The sequence below is a fragment of the Xyrauchen texanus genome, chromosome 49, assembly GCF_025860055.1.
Source record: "Xyrauchen texanus isolate HMW12.3.18 chromosome 49, RBS_HiC_50CHRs, whole genome shotgun sequence".
In the NCBI taxonomy this organism is placed as follows: Eukaryota; Metazoa; Chordata; class Actinopteri; order Cypriniformes; family Catostomidae; genus Xyrauchen; species Xyrauchen texanus.
Window position 1 is genome coordinate 1,335,334 of NC_068324.1, and position 27,247 is coordinate 1,362,580.

General features: G+C 40.2%; 1 protein-coding gene across 2 annotated transcripts in view; it reads right to left on the reverse strand.

The window, feature by feature from the left end:
• The window catches only part of LOC127640123 (zinc finger protein 609-like), a 110,901-nt gene that overhangs the window by 28,953 nt on the left and 54,701 nt on the right, over positions 1–27,247 (reverse strand). For both annotated transcript variants that reach the window (XM_052122527.1, XM_052122528.1), the window contains one exon: positions 150–375. In XM_052122527.1, the coding sequence (XP_051978487.1) occupies positions 150–375 (226 nt within the window). The remainder of the gene's footprint in view (positions 1–149; positions 376–27,247) is intronic.

Sequence of the window (27,247 nt, forward strand, 5' to 3'; positions counted from 1 at the left end):
ATTCCGGGTTCAATACAAGTTGTGGCATAATGTCGATTACCACAACAAATCATTTCAAGTCCTCCCTCCTTTTCCATTTTCACTGATATGACTTAAATGTTAAATAAAACAGCGACTGTGAATGACATTCATTTGGCTCCGACTCTTACCGTCCTCCGTCTCCTGCCAGACGATGCCCTCCAGGTTGACACTGGTTCCGGGTTCACAGGGTCCCAGACACTCCGGCTCAGTGGCAAGAGCCACATCAGAGGTGTTGACGGCCACCGAGCGCGTGCGTACCATGATCTGCTCGCACGAGGAGGAGATGTCGCTGTTGCCGACAGGTGCGTGTAGGTGGAGGGGTGGCGGTGCCGGCGTAGACACCGGAGACTCCATCTGTAGAGAGATTTCAGAAAACGTTCAGTCAGCAATTGAAAGCATCACCAAAAACTGTGCTTCAAGGACTCCCACATCCAGAATGATTTCATTGCATTACATTTGCATGGTACATTTGCATCTTTCTTTGCCAAGTACAGTATATTTAAATACTCCCAAAGTTCTCTCGGTTACAACACGCCACAAACAAGACTTAGAGCACCTACAGAGCATCAGAGAATGCTGCAAATTCACTGATTCAAATAAACGACATCTTGCATAGTAATGCAGTTAAAGTGAAGCAAACAGGCAGCTATAATATAGGCTCAACGTCGAACCGCCACGTGCATTTACAAAACTGGCCAGGGTGAAATATCTGCACACAGCACCGTCTTGTGTACGGGTGCCCGGCTTACTTAACCTTAATGCCAAGAACCATTAGCGCGCTCTGTGATTATTACTCATTACAACCAACGATGCTTAAGCGTAGAGATTCAGAATAAGCCGTGAGGTAATAACTGCCACAGCTGTTCAGCCCCACTGACACAAAAGCCATTTGGTTTTACAAATGTTGCTGCAAATTCAGCACTTCAAGCATGAGCCAATTTGATAATCTAATTATGGGCTTTTTGCTGGGTGACAAAGAATTCAATCTAGAGTGGAGATAAATGTGCCATCAATGGCAAATTCATGTTCAAAATGGACCTTAAACTACTCCGTATTAATTAGTCCATTTCTTCGTTGGCATGTGGCTTCGTGTTTAGTTAATTTGAAAATCAATGGGTTCAGCTAGCGTACTGGAGACGACGAAGGACTTAAATTCACTATTAATATTCACTCAGTATTTTTACTGTTATTGTTGTTGTTATGACAACTGATAATAATAACAACAATTGTAATGATAATAATTAGGGAGTACCAATTCATAGATTTGATTAAGTAATGTAAACGATAATTTCTGACTTATACATTAATAACCGTCAAATCTGCCGAAGTAGTAGGTGTTTAGGATAAAGTTAGGGAAGGGGGTCTGGGTAGCTTCGGCGAGTATTGGCGCTTATTACCACCACAAGAGTCGCGAGTTTGAATCCCGGGCGTGCTGAGTGACTCCAGTCAGGTCTCCTAAGCAACCAAATTGGCCTGGTTGCTAGGGAGGGTAGAGTCACATGGGGTAACCTCCTTGTGGTCGCTATAATGGGGTTCTCGCTCTCGGTGGGGCGTGACGAGTTGTGCGTGGATGCCGCGGAGAATAGCGTGAAGCCTCCACATGCACTACGTCTCCGCGGTAACTCGCTCAACAAGCCACGTGATGAGATGCGCGGATTGACTGTCTCAGACGTGGGGGCAACTGAGATTCGTCCTCCACCACCCGGATTGAGGCGAGTCACTACGCCACCAGGACGACTTGGAGCGCATTGGGAATTGGCCGTTACAAATTGGTGACAAAAGGGGAGAAAACTAAAATTGGGGGCGGCTGTGGCTCGGTTGGTAGAGCGGGTCGGCCACTAATTGCAGGATTGGTGGTTCGAATTCTGGCCACATGCCGAAGTGTCCTTGGGCAAGACACTGAACCCCAAGTTGCTCCCAATGGCAGGCTAGCACCTTGCACGGTAGCTCTACCGCCATTGGTGTGTGTGAATGTGTGAATGTGTCGCAGTGTAAATCGCTTTGAATACCGTTAAGGTTAAAAAGGCGCTATATAAGTGCAGACAATTTACTACGACACCACGAGGACTTGGAGCACATTGGGAATTGGGCGTTACAAATTGGTGACTAATAAAATAAAAAAATTACTTCAGGGAAAAAGCTGTTGATATGTCTCACTTCACACCTTTAGTTCTGAATGGAAAACAGCACATCCGGTTGGCAGGACGCACACAGACTAGTCGCACAAATCGAAATATGTGAAAATCTGATGGAAAAAGATGGTCAGAAATCCACAAACCCACAACCTTGGTGCGACTCCGGTCTATTGTCTGTCGTTTGTAAATGACAATGTGGCTCGAGAGAACAGGTCTGCTTAAGGTATTTAACATGTTAATACAATATAAACCATCTTATTTTTGGCCAGCAAAAGTAGGCAGGCTGTGATATAAAGTTCCTCAACCCACGATGTGAGATTTTAGTAATATCACAAACTGAACACCAACTCATAACTGCATTACAGAAAACACCACATCCTCCTTGTACATCATTCACCATGTCCCTCCCTTCCCCAGCGGGTGCTCTGAATTTACAGACTTATTTAAGACCACAGTGTTTGAGGGAACTGGAGTCACGCACTCTAATTCCAGTTCCCTGTTAGCCATCCCGTCTTGCCCGTCACTGAAGGACCGCACATGCTTTTACGTAAAAGGAGAAGTGTTTTGCTGCAGCTGCAGGATCAAGTGAATTTCACTGGACGAGAACATAGTGCGGCAATCTGCAGTGGCTTTTTTATGGCCAGAGTATCAAGAATAGGGGGTGGCCATTAAAGGGATGGTTCACTGGAAATATTTGGGTGAACTACCACTATGAGTGTTGCTCGCACAAGTTCAGAGAGTTTCCATTCGACACAGAGTATCACAAGCTTAGTTCATCTTATCCTCACTGGCTCCCTTTCAGTTGGATGCTCTCCAATGGCTTTACTTTGCTGTTCACTTGTGCTGGCAATAAGAAACTGAACATATGGCTTCAGACGGGATTACGGGATGATTAGGCTAAGGGTGTCACATTCAAACACCTGCCCATTTAGCACAGTCTTTAAGTCGTGTTTACGCATACACCATTATGAGCAGCCTCAATACCCGAGGCCTATTAAATGGGCACGTAAGGTCATCTGTCATGGTCAATCCTTGTGAAATATATGAATAAAACTGCCGCAGAGCTCTTGGCAGTTGGGGGTCACTTGGCAGTAAAACTAGCAGCATAGTTTTCTTTTTCTTCTCTCTATCAACCTACATCTTTCAGAGTTTTTGATCCTTGCTACAGTTGCCTTTGGCTTGCTTACTGGGGACATAAAAGGCAAGAACATTAAGACATAAATTTCACTACTATTTTTCAATGATGCAGTTCAATGGGGATGCAATGACATTTATTATAATACAGACATTACAATATGATTTTCTGAAAAGCTGTTTAAAGCACTATACAAATAAACATGATTTGAAATCATAAAATTAATAATTAAAGCTTGGAAGCTGGACTTAACGATGCATATAGGCAAAATGATCCACTCTTAAAGTGCTTTTTAATTTGCAGACAAATTAGAAGAGTTTCGTTTTCATAACTTGTGAAATATGATTTACTGTACACCATACATTGTACAGATCGGACAGGTCTCGAGTAGAATACTATAAGCATATCGATTCATTTACAGACAAAATATATCTAGAGTAAAAGTAGAGATTATAAGATGTAAACAGATGTGGCTTTTAGTTGCATTTTCGCTTGCTACCTTATGGTCTGCACTTATATAGCGCCTTTTTAACCTTAATGGTGCTCAAAGCGCTTTACACTGTGACTCATTTACACATACACCAAGTGGCGGCAGAGCTGCTATGTAAGGTGCTAGCCTGCCATTGGGAGCAACTTGGGGTTCAGTGTCTTGCCCAAGGACACTTCGGCACGTGGAGTCGTGTGTCCTTGGGCAAGACACTGAACCCCAAGATTCGAACCATCAATCCTGCGATTAGTGGCCGACCCGCTCTACCAACTGAGTCACAGCAGCCCCCAATGAATCCTACAATATAAAAACAGCAGATGCTCCAGATTAAAACGAGCCCAAATACAATGTAATTTCATAGATCTTAACATAATTTGAGAAAATGTGAAGCTACCCAAGATATCTTTATTTTCCTTCTGGTTAAGGGTGTCTGGTTACAAAGTAGACTGGGTCTTTGTAGCCATGACATGTAGTTATATTTTTGGAGAGGTGCGCATCACGCATTGGCTATGCCGTAACCGCATTAGCTTCACATAGCCTATGGTGTAGGTTCACAGCAAAAGTTATAATTGGCCTTGAGGCGCATCATACAGTAGAAGCAAGAAACACTAGTTTCAGAGTGCCTGTTTCTTCAGGAATTGACCTGAAGGGAAAATATATGAATTCACAAGTGAATAACTAAAAAGTTGATCTAATATCATGAGAAAAGGAAACAGGAATATAAATATATGATTGTAGTAACATAATCAAACACAAAATTAGATGTCTCCCACGCTATAATCTCCCACGCTATAAACCAGCCCATATAACTGCACAGTGAGACCACCAAATGTTAACCATACACAAAAGAGCTCAGAGAGAGAGAGAGAGAGAGAGAGAGAGAGAGAGAAACACATACTACCAAACAGCCTCTATACAGCGTGAGGTGTAATGGGTTGCGTGAAAAAAAAAACAAAATACAAAAAAAATAAATAAAGTTCCTCTAAGGAACCTTGGGAAAGACAGCTACGTTCAACAAAAACAAAGTTTGCTTCCACAAGTTCCTCATTTGTGGTCTGGAGCACACCATTAGCGGTTCTCAGCTAGTTTTCAGTGTACACTAGCCTTGGACACCCTTAAGCCCTATTCTGGGGTTAAAAAAATAAATCTTGCATGCTTTCTTCCCGAGATGTCCTATTTCTGAAACTATCTTTTAAATCATCTCAAAAGGACATCATAATCTGGGTTGACGACAGGCTTTTTTTTTATCAAGTGCAATAGCTTGAAAGAAATACCTCTACAGGACAGAAACATTATATGCCTTGGAACGCACCACTCTTCAGAACAGTTCAACGTCTACCGACAACCCAAGCGAGAGTGACACCTGAGAGGATGCTTGTAAAAGAACTCTCTGGTGTTGCAGTTAAGGAACCCTTTCCTTGCCAATGAAAATTGGCTGGGGGTTGGGGATTCTGCAGTTTCTCAGATCTGGAAAGCATCAAACAACGTCAAAACCTGCACTGTGCCCCTGTGGAAAGCATTTCAGCTGTGCAAATGATCTCCCACAAACCTTTCAAGGAAGAGAAGGAAATGAAGAAGTCTGGGAAGTCCAAGTGGAAATCTCTGGGGCTGTGGTACAATATACTCAGGATTTGGTAGGGCAGTCCAAATTAAGAGTTACGACTCCACTGGATTGTGTTCCAGGGTGAAGCGGTACCAGTTCAGGACTGTTCCTGATGCCTGGGAGATCTTACATCTTGGAGTTCTTGAGGACCCAACAGAACCACTCTGAGGGGCTGGATTTGGTCCAGGTCTGGGAAGTTGGTCAGGTCACGTGTCTCTAAAATAAAAATGTGGCCTTGGCCCCCCCCAGCTGAGGAGAATCACATCTGTTAAACTAGTGTCACACATTAACTACAGACACTTGAACTGCATTTCCACCACAACTGTGAACTACACACTGATGGAAATAACAGATGCCTCGTGCTCAGCGAGCAAGTAATGTCAAGCCACAACAAAATGACCACAAAGGTGGGTGTGCTCAAATGTTTCAATATGTTTGCGAGGAAAAACCCCAAGAGTGTTTGCCAAGACAAGACGAAGCAGATATGCAGCACCTTTGAGACACTCACTGTGGTTGAAAACACCAGCCAGTCCATTACTTTCTCACTCTATGAAGCAAACAAACAGCTTACACCTCCATTTGAGAGCAATAAGGAAATGGCAAAAGCAATAAGATATATTACAAATTATATAGCTTTGAGTTGCAACACAAGAATTTCAGTAGATGACACCAATCACAGTATTTAAGTAATTACTTCACTTGCTTTTACTTCTGTTTTATCAGAATTGAGAAGAAAGAAATGTCTAGCCACCCAATTTTTGATATCATTTATACACTCTTGTTAATTTGAAAAATGGTGAAATGTTGTCGGGTTTCAAAGAAATATAAATTTGGGTATCGTCGTCATAACAGTGAAAACTAATTCCATAGTTCCTGATAACGTCTCCCAGGGGGAGCTTACACAGGGAGAAAAGCATAGGCCCTAAAACTGATCCCTGTGGCACGCCATACTTTAATTTGATCTGACAGTTCCCAACTGGTAGCGGTCAGAGAGACAGGACCTAAACCTAGCTAATGCCTGTCCACAACGATCAATTAGAGCAGAGTATCGATACAGATTTTCTGTTGGATTCGATTCTGATATACAAACTCACGATTAAATTCCAATTCGGATACATTTGGTTAAATATTAAGTTAAAATGCACATTTTGTTTACATATGAATGTTCATGTTCAATTGCATTTACATTTATGCATTTGGCAGACGCTTTTATCCAAAGCGACTTACAGAGCCCTTATTACAGGGACAATCCCCCCGGAGCAACCTGGAGTTAAGTGCCTTACTCAAGGACACAATGGTGGTGACTGTGGGGATAGAACCAGCAACCTTCTGAGTACCAATGTATTATACAGAGCACTTATTACAGGGACAATCCCCCCGGAGCAACCTGGAGTTAAGTGTCTTACTCAAGGACACAATGGTGGTGACTGTGGGGATCGAACCAGCAACCTTCTGATTACCAATGTATTATACAGTGCACTTATTACAGGGACAATCCCCCCGGAGCAACCTGGAGTTAAGTGTCTTACTCAAGGACACAATGGTGGTGGCTGTGGGGATCGAACCAGCAACATTCTGATTACCAGTTATGTGCTTTAGACCACTACACCACCACCACTCCAATTGCTATTTATTTAACAGATATAACAGGTCAATGTTGGGATTTAAAGAATCAATATCGGCACTGTTCAAATTAAGATCATGATTAATTGATTTTACGCAGCCCTACTATCAATCAACACCTTCCAGTGTAACCCCTGTGGTGCCAACACAGTTTAACAAATGTCACATTATATTTAGGGTACTTCAGTCCTAATCAGAGCTATTTAAAGAACAGTCCACTGGACGTTTAAAGCTGGAGGTTGCAAGAAAGATTTTGGCAAACCGTTAAGAAAGAAAGAGGAGTTAGAAGACTTCACACATCCTCTTGTCACCCTAACATCCTGAATGAAAGAATCGTCACAGAGCCTACACGGGAGGGAGCGTGTAAACCTCTGTACATTCCAGTGCTTGAAAAAACAACCTCTAGTAGCCAATCAACGGCTAAATATCAAGTGAAGAAAGAGAGCCACGGATTCCACCGTCCAAAACCAAAACACTTTCACACAGCCAGCCAAAACAAGGCCATCATGCAATGTTGTTTCTAGGAGGCCTGTTTTCTTTAAACGCACAATGAGGAGGTGTCAGATTCAGGAGCCCTCACCTAAACCTCAGGACAAGGCTGGCCAAATACCGGATAACTGATTAAAAAGGCCAAATGATTACCGTAATTAGACGAAGCATTTAATCTGCTCACGTCACTGATAAAGGGTCATTATTGTTTATTCAGTTCACTGACATCCGTGAGTGCTTTTTCCCATCAGACTTTATCTAACAAAGAATCACTTAAATCTCACACACACACACACACACACACACACACACACACACACACACACACACACACACACACACACACACACAATCTGAAAATCAAATTAAGCCCATTTCTTTTACTTTTTTTATTATGGCATTTTCATGACAATTCTCATTCTAAAGAAAAAATTACAGTACGGTATTAGAATAAAAAAAGATGACACTAATTTTCTAAATTAAAATCAGCGAAAATGAAAGGCAGTAACAAGGGAGTACTACTATGATGTAGCCTATGAATAACTTATAATTTTAGATAATTTTTGACCATTGTGCTAACGAGAATAACATAATGACAATCACTGTGGTGTTGAGGGGGTAACGTGCATGTCATGAAAACAATGTCACAGTAAACCATCTTAATGGCCCTAAAATAGGGCTCATGTTTTGGTATGCAAAACTAAATTTTAAATGTAACTCTTGATTTTGGAGTAAAACAAGTTTTGTGAGAATCGCCTATTATGGTAATGAGAACTGGGAGTATATGTGGTCCTAAAATGGTCCCTCACATTTCTTCTAGTTAAACATAATTTTTTCTCTGACTTTATGGTGAAATATAACCGGGACATATTCATGACAGGTTCCAAGAGTTTCAGTATTGCTTTAACGGTCTGCATTGCACTTAAGTTGGCAAAAGTCCTACATAGTCTGAATCCGCTAATATCTTTTAAGGCCATAAAACAAATGGGGCTCTAACTGCCCTGGCCTGTAATTAGAGAGCAGAGATGACTGAAAATCTAATTCATGGAAACCAAAAACAGTCTGTAATTTGAGTTTGAATGGCCTATGGAAGCTGCTCTGCTGACCCCATTTGAGGTGCTAAATTGGTACGTCCAGGTGCCAACCCTTGGCCTGAATGTTGTGGGCAGTAAGGAGGAAAGCACTTTTAAACAAGTACTAAGAAGCAAATATCATTTCAAGTTAGTCAAGCCAAGTCAAATGTATTTGTATAGCGGTTTTCACAACAGGCGTTGTTTCAAAGCAGCTGTACATAAAATGACGGTATAACAGAAAATAAATGAATAGAATGCCAATATTAGTTATTTAGGTTTAGAACTGTTTAGTGGTTAAAATTTGTAAACTAATTAAGTGTTGTGGGTCAATGGTTATGTGGTATGAATTATAAGTTTGTGTTAAATCACTTGAAGTCATCCTGAATTAACTGAGGAAATACACGTCGACGTATTGCCATTTGTTTTTTGCTGATGAAGGTTTTTGTTAGTGGTTAATTCATTTTCAGTGTAGTTTAAGAGAGTGTTGTCCCTCCTTTGACCAAGTTGATAAAAGTATAATTTAGTGAGGAGCATCACAGTCTGGCTGGAAGCTTATGGCAGGTAATTTTGGTGATCCCCATCCTGAGCAACCCGGAGTTAAGTGCCTTACTCAAGGACACAATGGTGGTGACTGTGGGGATCGAACCAGCAACCTTCTGATTACCAGTTATGTGGTTTAGACCACTACGCCACCACCTGTGCCAGTATGTGGAAAACCAAAGTATATTTTGGTCTTTAGAGCTCAGGATGTACAAAACTATAAGAAGTTTAAAATTGACTAGTCATTGGGTAGTTGACTAATCGATTTACGGAAGCCCCCAATATTTAGGCTGATTTCTTGTGTTAAAAAAAACAGCTTGAGGTACCTCACCATCAACCATCATGACCCATCCCTAGTTACAGTATAGTACAACAAAATGCCCGTAACAATATAGCACTGCCTCTTTTTTCCACTTAATTGTATAGTCATGACAGCTATGTCTCCAGTGGCGGAGTTCTTCAGATTCCAAAGAGAAAAACTTTAAAGAGCCTTCTTTCCACTGTAAAGCATCAAAAACACAAAAAGCGTTAGAGAGAAACCACACGGGGAAACAAAACGAGAGCAAGAGAAACATTTGTGAACCAAAATAGCGTCTTCAAATGACAAAAGCACAAACAAAACAAAATCTCACATAAAAAGCCTAGATCTAGATCTAGTACACAAGAGCTCACTTTCATAACCCACATTCAGAAAGGATGTTTATTATATATATTAGTAGGAAACATATGCTTGTCCAGCATGTAATTGCCTACAGTGCTGTATTTGTCTGTTCCAGGCCTTTCAATAATTTGACAATGTCCAGGAAGCAAACGTTGATATGGTAAAATATTTAAGCATTATAATGTCATGTATAAGTACCTTAAGCAAGCCATAAATTCGCTAGTCAAACTCACTAATGGACTAGTCGGTCCTATGTGGCTCACCTTAAATGTTCAGGTAAGCATAGTATCAAACAAACAAATACTAGATTTTTCTCCCTGACATCTCTTCATAACAGTATTCCTGTGGAGATCTTGTTACATTTGTTTAAAAGTGAAGGGCAGCAGTAGCCACTCTGTGAGGTTAGCTCTCTCGGTTGCATAACGACTGACGCTGAGCTGGTTCCTTATTACGAGTACGTAGCAACCTCCAACGGCTACAGAGGAGGGGTTGACATCAAGACAAACTGACAAGTGAACGGAACACAGTATGCAGAAATAGCCCGTCTGAGAATTATAGCCGTGTCAACCACAGAAACCTTGTTACCACACCTCAACTACCTCACAGAGACTCTTCACAACAGTAGAAACAAACACACTGAAGAGGTTTACATTCACACCAATGCACTGATCGCTACAACATGTACTAAACAACACTTGTGCACATTAGGTAAGTCGTAAGACCACCAGTAAAGGTGTTTACATGCAATGCGAAATCGGTGTAAATGGAGAAAAAACAGAACCAAAAGAATGCGCATGTAAACACGTTAGCATTAGCCTAACATTAGCCTTGGAAACAGGCGTTGTGCACCACTATTTGGGTTCAATTTGCTAACGCATGGCGAGACTGACGTAAGCAGTATATACATTTTGAAAGTTGACGCTTTACAGCGATAAATTGACCATTAGAGTTGGGCAATATAACCAAAAATATAGGGTGATTACCGTTTTTATCGTGGTTATGCAAAATGCCGTTGCACGGTAAGGAGTGTGCGTTCCGAATCAAAACCAAACTTATAACGTTTTCAAATTTAAGTATTAAAGTAAATGCTTATAATGCAAAAATAACCATTATTTTTCTTTCCTTAAATTATGCAGAGTAGATTATTAATTATTAACAAATAATATTTTATTTATTGCTAACATTTCATTGCCGTGTACGTGACTGTCTACCATTTTTAAATATTGCATTCAGATTTTTTTAAACACTTTATAGTCAATGACAATGTCGGTAAACTAGTAACCCTTTAATACCTTGTTTTCTCCACCAATCTACCAAGTTATGAGACAATCAATTGAATCGGCTCCTAACGGATGGCACTCGTTGCCAATCACATGCAATGATTTGAAGTGGTTGAATGCGAGGCCTGGAAGGCAAAACAGGGTCTCTTGTGGAAACAGGGAGGCGGGCCAAGTGCAAGGAGTTTCTCTCATTTGACGGCCCTTAGCAACAGCCTTTCAGAGAAATCACCTGTTGCTAAGTGGATCGAGCGACACATCCTAGCAACAGCAGACTCCTCCATTCCTGTGGAGAAAGCGAGAACAGAAAGATGCGTGCATGCCAAGCAAGACAACAAAGCAATAATAAACGCTAAGGAAACAGCCTGAAAGCTCCATGCACTCGATGAAACCACAATGTCAATCTGCAGAAAATGAAATGCAACAGCTCTAACGTTAGTCATTTTCACAAAACCATACATGCACAGAAGCAGCATACATCTATTTACCTGTAAACAATCCAGGAGACACTATCCAATACTATGTGCTAAATGTAAGTGCATGCATTGCTGTGAACGTGGGAGCGTGAGCATGAGCGTGTGATCTGCTTAACAACTGAAAGAGAAAGCCTTGGAAAGGATGCAAGGAGTGGTAACCTCAACAACACATGTGTGCTGTCGCAAGCAACCAATCGCATGTTTTTAGTATGTCAGCAGAGACACAGAGCTAAATATGGAAGATTAATGATGTGGAAGAAACAAGTGAATTGGGCTGCATATCAAGACCAGCAGTTGAAACAAACAGTTGAAAAAAAATATCGTGAACACTTGTATAATTGGATAAAGATCTGATTATAAATTGGATATTCTGTCTCTAATTTTTGCAAAGGGTGTCGGCAATCTTTTATATCATTCCTTCTGATTTGCTTCAAATCGATTCGGATTCATTTGGGTATACTTCAGTTTAGGGCTGCACAATTAATCGAAATAAAATCGAACTGACGATATGACCTTGTGCGATTATTAAATTGCAAAGGGCTGAGATTTAATTAAATAAATATTCTGCTCTCTTCAAAGTGTATTTGCGCTGCAATGTCCTGTATATATGAAGTTAGCGCATTATTACAGTGTTTTCAGAGCGGTTCTGCGCTCCACAACTCCCGCTCATAGTTCGGTTCTGTTTGCTTACTTGCGCCAAACGCTTTATCATAATAATAACAACGCAGATTACAAGATGGGATGTAAATCAAACATCTTTAAGTGATTGCTGAGCAAACAGCATTAACAGGAACACCTGTAGAGTCCAGAAACATCGCTAGTCATTTGTTTACCTCACGAGAGAGCGTGTCGCCCTTATTACACTCCCTGCGGAAACAAGTGAAAGCGGAACTAATATTACCAACATCCAACAAAATTAAAAGGAAGTAACGTACATATAATAAATCTATATTTAATATTTAGGTACTATACTATAATGCATTACTAAATTAAATATAATAAAATAAGGAATAAAAATAATTTAATTAGTGACAAACTAACCAACAATTTCACATTAAATGTAATTACACCAATGGGTTATCAGTTCTACTTCAGTTTGACATTAAGCCTCATTCTTTAGGACTATCTTATATACAGTAAAGAATAGTTTGCATAAGCTTACTAGTTTTAAGGCCTAGAATAAAGAGTAACATTTATATTTTGTGTATACTGAATTATTCAACCAACCAACATTAATTTTGACAGTAAAAACTAGGCAACAACTGGTTTTACCAACAGGGAAATGTAGTTAACAGTGACATTGAGCAGAAAGTTTGAGCTGCTGATAATAAAAGTGAAATGATCAGCATCGATTGATGAGATGAAAAGAGAACTGGAGATCAGTATCGGATGTTATAATCCTGATTGGAGCATCCCAAATATTCAAGCTGACTGTTTCAAAAACTAATGATGATGATGATTAGTGTGCTGAGATCCCGTCACAAAATGGACGAAAACAAGTACACGGTGGACGGTAACATTTGGATATGAAGACTCTGTTTCACGGTTTAAGAGGGCTCAAGCGTGAAAACCCCAGTAGCCTTTTTGCAGTTGAACACGTGGAAAATATTACCATCATAATCGCAGGTCAAATCGCAATCACAATATTTGTAAAAATAAATCACAATATGACTTTAATCCAAATCGTGCAGCCCTACTTCAGTTATACTGTCCATTTTACTTACATATGAAAGCAATTTGCCAATATTGGCGTGAATGCCATCGCTTCAGGGTGTTGAGTTGAAAGCCATTTTATAGAGCAACATCTGGGCAGTTAAAACAAGCAATGAAAAGCTAAGCAGACCTGTGTCTACACATTTGCACCATCACCACTAAAATACAGCTAATATCAGCAAAGAATGAGCTTGATGTTCTAAAGGCGAAGTCGCATTTACCTTTGCATGGTGGAATTCTGCGGGCGAAGGTGGCGTGGGCGTATGTTGAGCACGTGTGAAAACAGCAAAAAACTAAAATTGCCAAGCAGGCTCTTCTCAACGCTCCACTTTATACTCTAGAAGAGTGAAGTTAAAAAGAAACTCGCCACTAAAGTGATATCCTCGTCTATAGTGAATATAGAGTGTAGCCGTGTATGAAGCACCGCACAACTTCCTATTGGTCGATGTGGCGAATTCGCTAAACTTGAACACCAGGCAAAGTCCGTGAAGGAATGTTCTGGCACCAGAAGCTTGTTTCACGAAGTCGCACAGATTCCCATTGACATGAACGTATTTTGAAAGCGGAAATTCTCCAACGAGACCAGACCGCGCCATTTACCAACCATTAGGCCTATATGGTACAGTGGTCTAAACTGATGTATGTAAAGACATCAAACAACAATGGCTTGACGGGGCGGCTGTGGTTCAGGTGGTAGAGCGGGTCGGCCACTAATCTCAGGGTTGGCGGTTTGATTCCCGGCCCACATGACTCCACATGCTGAAGTGTCCTTGGGCAAGACACTGAACCCCAAGTTGCTCCCAATGGCAGACTAACACCTTACATGCAGCTCTGCCGCCATTGGTGTATAAATGTGTGTGTGAATGGGTGAATGAGATGCAGCGTAAAGCGCTTTGAATACCGTTAAGGCTTAAAAAGGCGCTATATAAGTGCAGACCATTTACCATTTATCAAGCTAATCTACTAAAGCAAAATGAAGAGAGGAAGTGCAAACAGATTAAACGTTTTTGCAAATTAACATACAATGGCGGCCAAAAGTTTGGAATAATTTACAGATATTGCTGGCTCGGAAGGAAATTGGTACTTTAATTCACCAAAGTGGCATTCAACTGATCACAAAGTACAGTCAGGAAATTACTGATGTAAAAAAAACAGCACCAATTTATATTTTTACCCAACTCTAAACGGAAGGCCACATTGCCATCAGGTTGAACTGTACTCAACTGTGCCGCACTGCATAAATTCTCTGTCACTTTAAAACACCAACGCTGTCAGCGTGAATGCTTCTTTGGAGTGCATTGCTGACCTAATCACTTCAGAGTTTGAGAATGTAAAAATAGTCTAGCTGAACTGCATTAAACCGGAAAGATGGGAATTGCAGCCCGCATAATGCAAGGCATTTACTTACAGCATTTAAGCTACACTTCTACATATTTCGCCCCAGTTTCTCCAAGATGGATCGGTGCCAGCACACCTCCAGGGTGCTCTCACTTTTCAACCCATGCGTGAAAACAGACTACTGGAGAAAAAGAGCAAAAACAGAGGAAGAGGGCGTATGGGTACAGGGAAATGCTTGTGTGCTCCGAGAAGAACAGCCTTGTACTGCTTTTAGTAATTCAAGCTCGACGCAAGAAAGAGCTGAGAGGGAAATCTCCCTTACAGACAGCATAACAATCAAGATAGTGTTTCATGCGTGGGAAAAAGAAAAAAGACAAGGCCTTGAAAAGTACAAGCATTCAGGGTGAGCAACCTGCATTAATCCAGATGGTGGAAGATCAGTCTGCGCAGAACGAACGATAGCGGGATCTCAGATCGCCTGATCACCACACAAGCTTTATCGGATGGCTGAGCATCCACTGATTCCATAAGGAAGTGCACGCCAAGCTGTCTGGCACAAAATGACATTCAAATTGAAGCAAAGGCAAACAAACAACAAGTAAATGCACATGAGACCGCAAGTGTGTGCAGTCCATCTCAGTTCACTTCAGCCCAATCAGTCACAATTGGCATGAACGCAACTGGCTCATGATACGCTCGGCTTGAATTAGAGCGGCCTGGAGAATCTCTGCTTCCTTTCAAGAAGGTGGAATTAATTTCACAGTATAAACTCATTCAAACAAACTGGACTGATTTTTCTGGCTGGAAATGACCACAACCAGACATCTACCCCAGGCTAACGCGCAGCTATGAACCTCAACAGACCGACTGCAATCCACTGAGGTTTTTCTCCCCATCTCAACTAGTCAGGGCTCGACATAAACGTTTCTCTGCTTGTCTGGGACATGTGGATTTTTGATGGGGCAAGTGAAAGGGAATTGAACGTGACTGATCGGACAAGCAGACTGAGGAAAACATCAATAACGAAAAAACAACCGACTATATATGTGATAGCCTAGGCTATGTGACACTTATTAGTAGGGATGCACCGAAATTTCGGCCGCCGAAAATTTTCGGCCGAAAGAGAAAAAAGGCCGAAAATATATACCTCCTCGCCCCGCCCCTCAGTGCTCTGATTTCACTCTGGATCGAGCCCTTATCACGGCGCTACCAAACAAAGGCCGATCATGTCAGCGGTGTGGAAATTCTTCCAAGTTTCTGATAAGGACATCACATTTGCGATCTGCAGTGTTTGTTCAGCAGAACTTTCAAGATATATATACACAGAGTACAGCAAGAGATTCTTCAGGAAAGTGTCACACCTAGCGCTGCTACAACACAACTTGAGATGTATCTAGCTGAACTACCCATTGCCAGAAGCGACAATCCCCTTGACTACGGTCGCATAAACAAAGACCGCTTTCCATTGCTTGCGCGGATTGCGCACAGGTATTTATCTGCCCAAGCACCAGCACAGAGAGTGAGAGACTGTTCAATGCAGCATCTCATGTTCTTGATGAGCTTTCAGACAGGAGAGACGGTCAGAACATTTAGCAACTTTTGTTCTTGAAGAGAAACCTGTCACTTGTACTTAAATAGAAAGCGGTCCAATATGATGTGAATAGCAATTACATTACACTTGTTCTTCACTCGAGGATACATCTGTCGTTTACAGTTGAGGTTGGGTTTAGTTCAATTACTGCTGTTTTGCACAATCATGTTCACTTAAAGTGTACATACGTTTACATAAACAGAATAGAGCACTGATCTATATAATTATATATTATAGTTATATATAGATTAGTGGAATAGAGGCCCTCTGCCGTTCTGTGTTCTGCCTTTTGTTTTAATTAAAATTACTGTTGCATATTTAAACTTTTTCAAAGATGCTAGCTAAGTTCATTACTTGACTCTTGTTTTGCATATAATAGTTTTCTAAAACTTTACATTATTTGGATAATTGTTAATAAAATCTGTCAAATTAGATTTTTACAGAACTGAATGAAGAATAATATTTAATAATGTTTTAATATATTTTTTGTCCAATATTGGTGTGTTACTTTCAATAAAAGTGTGATTTATTTTATTGGTTTGTAGTTTTTCAATTCAGATTCATTAAATTCATGAAATTAATGAAAAAGTATAATATTAATACAATTATACACAAAAAAAAAAAATCTTTTTTTTTTCTTAAAGAGAAACATGCAGGTTGGACACCAATATATAGCATAGTGTATGTTGATGATAAAACAACTAGATTTTCTGAACTGGAGTAATATATATTTAGCCATTAACGATATTTTGAGATAAATTGTGATAAAATAACTTCCGCGTCTATAAAGCACTAACCGGAAGTGACGATGGCCGAGGGAGTCTGGTCAAGCTCAAGCTCAGGTTACAATGGATGCAAATGAAGAAACCGAGTTCTCCGGTGTGGACGAACATGCCTATGATGGCCCACAGGCCTATCATAATTTGGTCCTTGAAATTTATTGGAGAGCATAACGTTAGCCTACGGGAATACAAAATCAGACGGGAGGGCGGCGGGAGAACAGTTTGAATTGAAATGCGGGGGAAACGGGAGAGTTGGGCTAGCTTCCTGCCAATAGCTATAGCATTGTGCAAACTACTAAATTCATTTCAGAAGGCAGACAATTACATTACGACAACCTGTCCTAAAGCTCAGTCTCTCTCCCTCTCTCTGTATTATTATACTAAATAAATATTAAATATTTAATATTATAAAAAATATATTATATAAAAATATTATACTATTATTATTACAAAATTACACAAATTAAGAGTTAAAATAATTAAAAGACTTACTCTGCTAAGTGCTCGTTTTAGTTGCACAGAATGTCTGCTAACGTTAGCACTTTGTCCTCCAGTCCCGCCAGCGCCAAAATCTGGTGTAAACTTTGACGGTGGACTTGATTCCATCGAGTGCACCGAGGAACAGCATCAGTAATCAGCCTCACGTGGTCTTACTCTGAAATCCCATCCGAGACTCCAACAAATCTCCAGGTCGATAATTCTCCAGAGTGAAATGTGCGCCACAAGCGACCGAGTGTGTGGTAACAGACGCGGCAGTGAAGTCTGCTCTCTTCACCTGCACAAAACGCACCCAAGACCGAAAAGCCTTGTTTTTCCTAGAAGAAAATGATGGCACGATGTCCTGACAGGCTGGAATTTGTGCAACCAGCACAAACACAATAATTTACCATTATGGCTTCTCTAAAACTTCGATCTAAAACTTTCTGTCTCTCACTACTGCTCTAACTACATCAACACCCAACAATGAGAGAGCTGACCACGAGCTCTTTTATTTGCCTCGCCCTACGTCATATGACGCGTTGCTATAGCGGGAAAAGCGTATTCCAGAGCCTAGCATATCTTCATCAAAATCTCTACATCAAATGAGATTTCATTAGTAATTTCTACATATGTGTTTTTAAAAGACCTCTGCAGACAATATAAAGTATTAATTCAGTTATAAATTCAACCTGCATGTTGCTCTTTAAATAGGTAAAAAAAAAAAAGTAAATTTTGGTTTTCGGCCAAGTGCATCCTGGATTTTCGGGTTTCAGCCCAGAATTTTTATTTCGGTGCATCCCTACTTATTAGAAAGTTCATATTCTAATTCTGCCGTTGAAAATAATCCAGAGCACGTCATTTTAGAATTCACTAGCAATCTAGTATCAGGAATACTCGTGGGTTCAAGTTACTCACGTGAAAGCGAATTTCAACACACATTTATAATCCAGCGGTCAAACTCGCGCGAGCAATGAGAGGCGAAAATTCTCTTCGCGTTGTATGTGAACGCACCATAAGCCAGTGACTCGCCTCAGTCCAGGTGGCGGAGGACGAATCTCAGTTGCCTCCGTGTCTGAGATCGTCAATCAGCGCATCTTATCACCTGGCTTGTTGAGCGCGTTACCGCGGAGACTTAACGCGTAAGGAGGCTTCACGCTATTCTCTGCGGCATCCACGCACAACTCACCTCACGCCCCATTGAGAGCGAGAACTACATTATAGTGACCACGAGGAGGTTACCCCATGTGACTCTACCTTCCCTAGCAACTGGGCCAATTTGGTTGCTAAGGAGACTCGGCTGGAGTCACTCAGCACACCCTGGAATCGAACTAGCGAACTCCAGGGGTGGTAGCCAGCGTCAGTACTCGCGGAGATACCCAGACCCCCTCTTTAAGGATTATTCTGAGTACTTCTGAGGAGTAATGTGTTTTTTCAAGAGCCTTTAGCAAAATAAGATAATTTCATATTTCAACATTAAATTCGAAACAAAAAGTTTTGCTGTAGAATCAAAAGCAGCGGACTACACTGGACACACAGTGCTTTGCACTGTAGTCTCTCATTAGATTGAGAGATGTCGACATTCGTTAGATTGGGAATCGGACTACACTGGAAAGTGTTGTGGGTTTTTTGCTATAGATTCATTAGTGGGGCAGACACTGAAAAGCGCAGTAGTAAACCAGATTATTTTGGTAGTGTTCACTGCACTATGGCGAAAAATTGCAAGTTTGGGACCCAATAACCGAACCAAACGTCATGAAAATCACAGCAGAATAAATAACAAAAAAACACTTCATAACTAATTGCAAGTTTTTTGCCTAACTGTCTCGTGGAATTTGCGTAACGGCTCGACAAAAAAAAAAAGAAACACTTCTCTCAAGTATAAAAAAAATGTATGAACCGTCACAATGGATTAGTCACAACATATTCACTCCAAGAACTTCAGAAGTTACAAATTAAACTGGTAAAGATAATTACAGATTGCCAAACCAAGGTTCCACAGAGTTCCAGCTGTAATCCGGAAACTGCAGGAATCCCTCTTGTTTTCCCTCATCTTCTCTCCCGACCAAGTCCCGCCCCTGACCTCAGGTCATTTCACAGAAGCAGTGCTCATTACAATAATAACCCACATGCAAGGTCAGTTACTGGTGCACCAGCGGTAGGGGGTGGAAAAAGGGCAGGACGGGTCAAGAGAGAACCGATGGAGATAAGGAGCCCTCAGGGTCCATGAAGAAGAAACAACTCTTGGAATTTGGCAGAGCTCACAACGTTGACTGAACCGAGAACTGGGTGTTAGCTTTAGAGCGTTCCAGAGGAGATTAACTCGTCTAAATGTTGGATAACAACCCAGCACATGCCAACAATCACAAACACATTTTTAGGTTCGAATCTCATTTGTAATCCTATTCATCAATGACCAATGATCTGCAATTAACTTTTTAAACCCAAATGAGCAAGTGTGAAAACACAAAGACAGATTTTGTTTCTCATGCTAGACACTGTTGAAATGCTTCTCATTCCTCAAAATAATGTATTGGTTTTAGGTGTTGCAAGCAAATGTTACCCCAACTAAAATTAGGTGACCTTCTGTACCGCAATTTGTAGATTTTTTACAGAACATTCTACAGCAAACCACCAGCATGTCTACTTCTGTAATTGAAATGTGTTAGACTAATTGGGAAGCCAAAAAGTCTTGCCATTCTTGGTGCCGATAAGAGCGAAAAAAAAAACTTCCAAACTTACAACTGAACAAACAACCTCAGACCACCGACATCCATATCATATCAGCGCACAGTTTAAAGGTTTATCTGCAAAGACGACAGCAGAAGATAGAAGAGTATGAGGAAGATAACGGTGCAATCCTGCGTCCATGCATGGTGCTGAAAAAGTGTTTTTTTCGCAAAGTATGTAAAACCAGAAATTATTAGTAAAAAAAGATGCTGGGTCTCGTTTACAGAACTGCAAACATTAAATAGCGAGCTGCTATCAAATAGCGTAACCAAGCGAAAATGCAATATTTATATATATAACCATGTATAATTATTTAATCATTATATATAGAATTATTGTTATATGAGGGGCTTTCTCAGCAAATATTTGTAAATGCGATTAATTAAATCGAGACACCATGTAATTAATTCGATTACAATTTTTTTATTGATTGACAGCCCTAATATATTAGATAAAAATTAACGCATTAATGCATGTGATTAAAATGTTTAAAGTGCTCAAATTTTCTTTAACGTGATTAGCGCACTTGCCAATTTTCACAAAAGTTTCTGGTATATTTTTCAGCTCCGTGTGAGTTGTAAACACTGGTTGGAATGGGGCAGAACCTTTACGATGTGTGCCAGGGGTCAATACACTAACACACACACCATAAACACACACATCAGCAATTTCACGTCAATGATCAAGTAGGCCTAATGCAGGAAGGACCTATTAACAGAGTATTTTGAACAAAACGACCCATATGAGACCTGTGAAATGCTGCATTCACACAACCCTCTGGAGTGAAGCATCGGCATTTCCTCGGTAACGTGTTGCGCTTCCGTCTTACAGGACAATTCTGATTAAATATAATTTGGGTATGCAGTGCCAGCGCTCGGAGCAAAACAAGAGGTTCTCTGCCAGTGCTTTTCATGTGGAGTTTGAAACAACGCAAATTATGTGAACGCAGCTTCACGCTTGCTGTAGCAAAGTTGATAGTCACGATAAATACTGTGGAAGATGAGGTTAAGAGATTTAATGCCAATTGCCATGAGTACCCATAGCAAACCTCCCACTTAGACTTTGGGAACCATTTAATGTTACTTGAATTGGTGCCGTTTTAGTGCATTTCTGTCTTTATACTGCCGAACACTTTGTTTGGAAATACCATTAAACATTGTTGCATATTGTTCTTTTATGTTTTGTTGATCAGAGGAGGAACTAAATGCATTTTGACAGTAAAATAAGTACAGTCAAATTTAAGCAATCACAATCAACTAAGAAAAACCAGCGACTGACAGCACCAATTGACGTGATCCATTCTTAATCCTCAGCCAGTGAATAACCTGTCTCTTACTGTGAGCTATCTGTAGGGATTTACAAAGGGTGAGAGACAATGAAAAATGTAGAGAAAGAGAGAGGGGGACAGAGCAATGACTATTTATAGTCACTCAATGCTTCCTGTTTCTGCTCAGCAAACCAGAAAGGAGGGGCAACCTACCAGAGAGGGAGAAAGAGGGACTGAAGGGTAATGAGAGATAAAGAGATTCTCCCTCCACTTTCATCCAGAAAGGAAAACATGGCTACCCTTCAGCAGCCAGAAAGCAACACCAAAGGCCATGTCCTGAATATAGACTACAAACAGAATGGAACAAAAATGTCAGCTGTCATCTTACGGAGAACACATCTAGGATAGTGGTGGGAGATCAAAGATCTCCACAGGCTTTGGCACCAAAAATAGATAATAGCATTCGGTTACTCCGTGTCTACACAGCTACTCTGGCCTTTATTTGAGCAAATGAGTCTACACTTAATAAAACAATCAGACAGATTCAACAAGAAACTCTGTTCAGAGAGAAAACCACTGGACACATTGCGTCAACAGTGCCAGCATCTGAAAATATGCCCAGAGCCTATGGCATGAATTGGACACTGGCAATGTGAACTCTGGTCAAAATACATCTAGCAGGCAAGGCAATAGTCTATACTAAGAGGAAAAAACTGTTCAGAGAAAAGGCGATTAAGAGCAGCGTGTCACCTGTTAAGTACACAACCAGCCGTTGTGCTTGCAATCACCATTATGCAAATCCCAAATGTCCATCAAGTCCAAGGACGCTTTTTCCTCTCAATGATTGACAGGTGAGAACAAACATAAAGACACACTGGAAGTGAGCCAATACCTGATTAAAAGACAAGTACTTGTGTGTGGCCTTCAAGCCTGACAACTCTTGGCCAGACTGTAGGAATACCACTTTTAGAGGTTGACCGATTAATCGGTTTTGAGTAGGGCTGGGATAAACGATTATTTTTTAAATGATTAATCTAGCGATTTATTTTTTCGATGCATCGATTAATCTGACGATTCATTTTTCCCAGTCCGATTCGACTTCGATTCGATTAATCGACTTGTGACAACACCGGTAATACCGGTTTCATCGGGGGTGGGGGTGTATAAAATGTAAAAAAAAAAAAAACATTTGCCGGGAGTTTGATTGACTGCCGATCTGATCAATCAATCATAATACGCCATTTTTATCCAACAAAGTAGTCAGGAGAGAGAAGAATAGTGTCGGTGGATTTGAATTTGAATAATGGATTGTAGGCTACCGTACTGACATCTTTCCACGGTTAAAACAACAGTCCTTCTGATGTAGGCTACATTCATGTTTAGCCTATTTGATGCTATAAATTAACCAAGGAAAAGATGATCGGTTCACGAGCAGCTTTAACGGAGGCAATCTGTCACGACACATTAAAGAGCCACAAAATAGTAAATTATTTATAGATTAATTTTCTTTGAATGAACAAATTTGAAAGTTGAGACTTTATTAAATGTTACCTGCTTGGTCCTGTCTGTCAGCGCGTTGTCAGTGTCCTCTATGTATTTTTCACGACATTCATAGCTATAAGAGCATTATTAATAGCTATAAGCGAAAACTTTAGGTGTCGACAACTTATTATAGCCTACTCCAACATCGAGTGCAAAGTGGGGAGTTGAAAAACAAAACTTACGGTGCTCTGTCATCTGCAGCTGCAACCGGGTGGCTCCTCTTCAGGTGCTGGTGCATTGCCGTGGTGCTAGAATGGAAGGCCATCTCCATTTTGCAAAGACGACATATCACGGAATTGTTTCCTTTTAAATGAAAGAATTCCCATACTTTAGAGGAACGAGTGCGTGCCGCCTTGCACTTCTGATAGTCTGAGGAGCCGCCATTTTTGTTTTGGGTCCGACGAATCGACATCATCGATGACGTCGACGCGTTGTCCCAGCCCTAGATTTGATGATTAATCAAGCTGATTTTGGAACTATCGGTTATCTACAAAAATCAAATGATGATATTTTATAGCTTGTTTTGTCCATGTAGACAATCCTGGAGGTTTCACTGTAAGCCTAAGAACATTTTTTAATGTTCAATAAATCTATTTTAAAAACTATTGGCCGATTAATCTGTATTTTCCACCACCTCTGTTATTGCAAACTCCAATATCGGTCAATCTCTCGTCACTTTGGTACCAAGTCAGTTCAGTCTTTCTACATAGTAGGTAGTGCCTACTCAATTCGTAGGCACTACCTACTTTCTTCTTCCGGTTTAATCAAGAAAGTAGGTAGTGATCTTTCTTCTTCCGGTTTAATCACTTCTTTCTTTGTTCTTGTATTGAACAACTAATAGAGAACTGGAAGCAATTATATTGCTAAATTGATAAATATTGAAGACTACATTCAATATTAGAAATGTGGTTATGTTTATACAAATGTTTCTCTATTTTAATATAGTAGTATCGTTTTTGCTGTGGTATGGAAAACAGAGTATCGTCAAACTTTACTGGCACTGGTCTCGAAATGTGGTACAGTGACAACCCTGATAGACGGTGTTCTGGAAACTAAAATGAGAGGGGAAACAAATTCACACTCTCGCTCTGCCATTCTCAGAGAGAAGACTCAGTTTGATGACCTCGTTAGTTCAAGCACTTAATCTGCTAATGCCCACATAAAACTAAATGAGAGGGGGAGGTGGTGAGAAAGAAAGGAGGGGGTTGGTTGGAGAAAGAGATAAGTAACAACTGCAATTAAAATATGCGTCGGCCCACAGGAAATGCTGGCTAGAAGATTGAGATGGAATTAAATGGATTCAACAACCTGGAATTCTGGAAAATCTTAGCCTATATCCATTGCAAGCCCCTGGCACTGCTGCTAAATGTAGCTGATGCTAAATACAATATAAAGCAATTAATACAAATAGTGCTACTGAACCAAATTTCACTTGAGTACTAGAAGAGTAAAATCAGTGTTCCCACTCTTTTCAAAGCACATTTTTCCAGGACATTTTATGCTCCACACGGTTGCAATATTTAAACAAAAACACACAAGAGGTCATTCAAATTGTGGTTATTAGAGAGTTGTTTTAAAAAAATTCCATATTCGACAGTTTCATTCAATTTCATCCACAAAATGGTGTCTAATCAAATTTAAATAAAACTATAATCAAATGAAAATACAATTATTTTAATAATTAATAATAAAAAAATGTATTATTATTTTTATCAAATTAATTTCTTTTCTACAAAATCCTCACAGCATAATCTGAAACAACACTGAAGATATTTATATAAAAGAAAGTGCAGCACAATAGAACATCACAGATGTGAGATATTGCCTTAATACATGTTTATTATTATTATTTAATAACATTAAACATCCCCATTTCATGTGTTCATTTAAAATGAGCAGTTATTTTTGTGTTGCGGTGCGTTGGCTACACGACTAAGTGTGATTATTAAACCCAAAAAGCTTTGATTTCATTACAATAAACACATAGTCTGTATGTGCTGCACGCTTCAGAGCTCTCTGCTACAAACACACACACACACGCACACACACACACACGCACACACACACACACACACACACACACACACACACACACACACACACACACACACGACGCTCATGATGAGGGGATTTCAGCGTACGAGCAGCCGTTTCACACATTCATTTTGAAGCATGCAGCACATGCAGATTATATATTTATTTAATTAAATCGCAGCCTTTGTGGTTTAATAATCACACCTGGACATATCGAGATTAACATTTCTTTATTTAATCATGCATTCAAAAATTCACTTTTGTCACAAATATGTCATATTCATTGACATTTCACATTTTATAGCTAATGCAACTTTTGAATTCAGCAATCCGTGTTTTCCACATTGCGGAATCGTAGGGCCCTACATGTAAGCGGACTCTTAATCTACACACTGAGGTGTAAAGGCCGCATCATCCCTACGCTGCTACCACCTCGGGTGTAAATTCATTATCAAAAATTTTTAAATCTGTGTCTGACCGCCGTCGTTATCTAAAGTTTACAACTCAAATGTGTTTGTTGTTAACCCTCAGCAGTGTTGGAAGGAAAACATTCTACACTATATCAGTACTTAGAATCAGTCAGAATCAGTTTTATTATATAAAAATATTTTCCAGGACATTTAGGTATTTTTCTAATTTTCCATGACTGGAAAACTGCATTGCAAAATTCCAGGTTTTCCAGGATTTCCAGGACGCGTGAGAACCCTGAATATGCCAGAACAACTGATGATTCCAAGAGTATTTCAAGTGCAAATAAGAGTTGCACTAAAGTATCTACAAAACATTTGTATTGACCGATCTGCACATTGGTGTCAATCAATTAAATACAGCCGATATCAGGGTCGATTATTTTGTCAATCAAAAGGGGGTTGAAAAACGTGACAGTTAGCATACAACTCAATGTGTGTGAAAGAAAATGTCTCGTGAGGAATTACTTTGAACTGGTTGACAATGACAGCAAAATTGTCATTTTTAAGCTTCGTACTGCCAGAATTTCACGAGGTGGAACTACCATTAAAACTTAACACGACTAATTAGATTGCTCAGCTTAAAGCTTGACACAGCCAGGAATATGCTAAATGAATAAACTAAGGCATAGGTTGCTTGAGATCCATCCTTCAGAGTTCAGTTCATCTAAGTACATTTATTTAAAGGGCACCTATTATGGAATTTTGAAAATGACTTTTCATGTAGTGTGTAACGAAGACTTAAGTGAACAAAAACATCCTGCAAAGTTTTATATATGAAAGTTCACCGTAAAAAAGGTTATTGTCTCTCAAAAGTAGGAGTCGACTCTGAGTCAATGTAATGAATCGTTTTTCCAACGAGTCATTTTCCTTTTCGTTGTGACGTCAAGACGAAAAATTATCAAATTGTCCGCGCCCACTCATTGCGCGCGCAGACACCAGGGAAAACTTGAAAACATCATGTCGACAACAAGACGCTGTGTTCTGAAGTGCGCATCAAAAGCGACCTTTAATCACTGCCCAGGGACGAGCATGTGAAGAATCAGTGGCTAGAGTTTATATTTACAACTATACCACACAAGTATAGCCCGAACCTTGTGCTGTGTTCGTTTTAATGACGATTGCTTTACGAACATGAATGCTTTCAAGTGTGGATTCGCGAGCCGGTTGATACTGAAGGAAGGTTCAGTACCAAGTTTATTTGGATCAGCTTCCTCCTCCGAATCACAACCTGTAAGTATTATTAATAATTGTTTAATAATGGGATATCGTATCGGCAAACAAATTTTGTAGCGGTGCATCACCAATACAAACAATGGAATTTTAAGTAAACCATTAATCACATAAACAATCCCAAACTCTAGGCTAAAACTCCAACTATGAACTATAGATCTAGAATTGAGCCTAGAGGCCGTTTTATCCATTGTTTGGTCTGTTGGTTGCCTTCAACTTCGGTCAAGTTGAGCTAATAATTGGATAAACATTCTAGAGCCCCTGCTGTTTGGTTGGGAGTTCAGCCATTGTGATTAAGATCATAATTAACTGTGAATTCTGGAAGCAAGTTAGGAACTTAGCCTTGAAATATTGCAAAACATGAAGCACCAGCTCTCTTTTGGCTCACCGCGAAACTCAATTTCTTCTTGTGGAGCAGTTCCTTATGAGAAAAAGAGGTTTATCAGAGAACTCTGCCATTTCATCCAGAGCCAAAGGATCAATTTGCAGGGCAGAGAGAGACAAAAGGAAATGAGAACCCAGAGAGCATTTCTTGCACTCAGTGAAGAGGTGA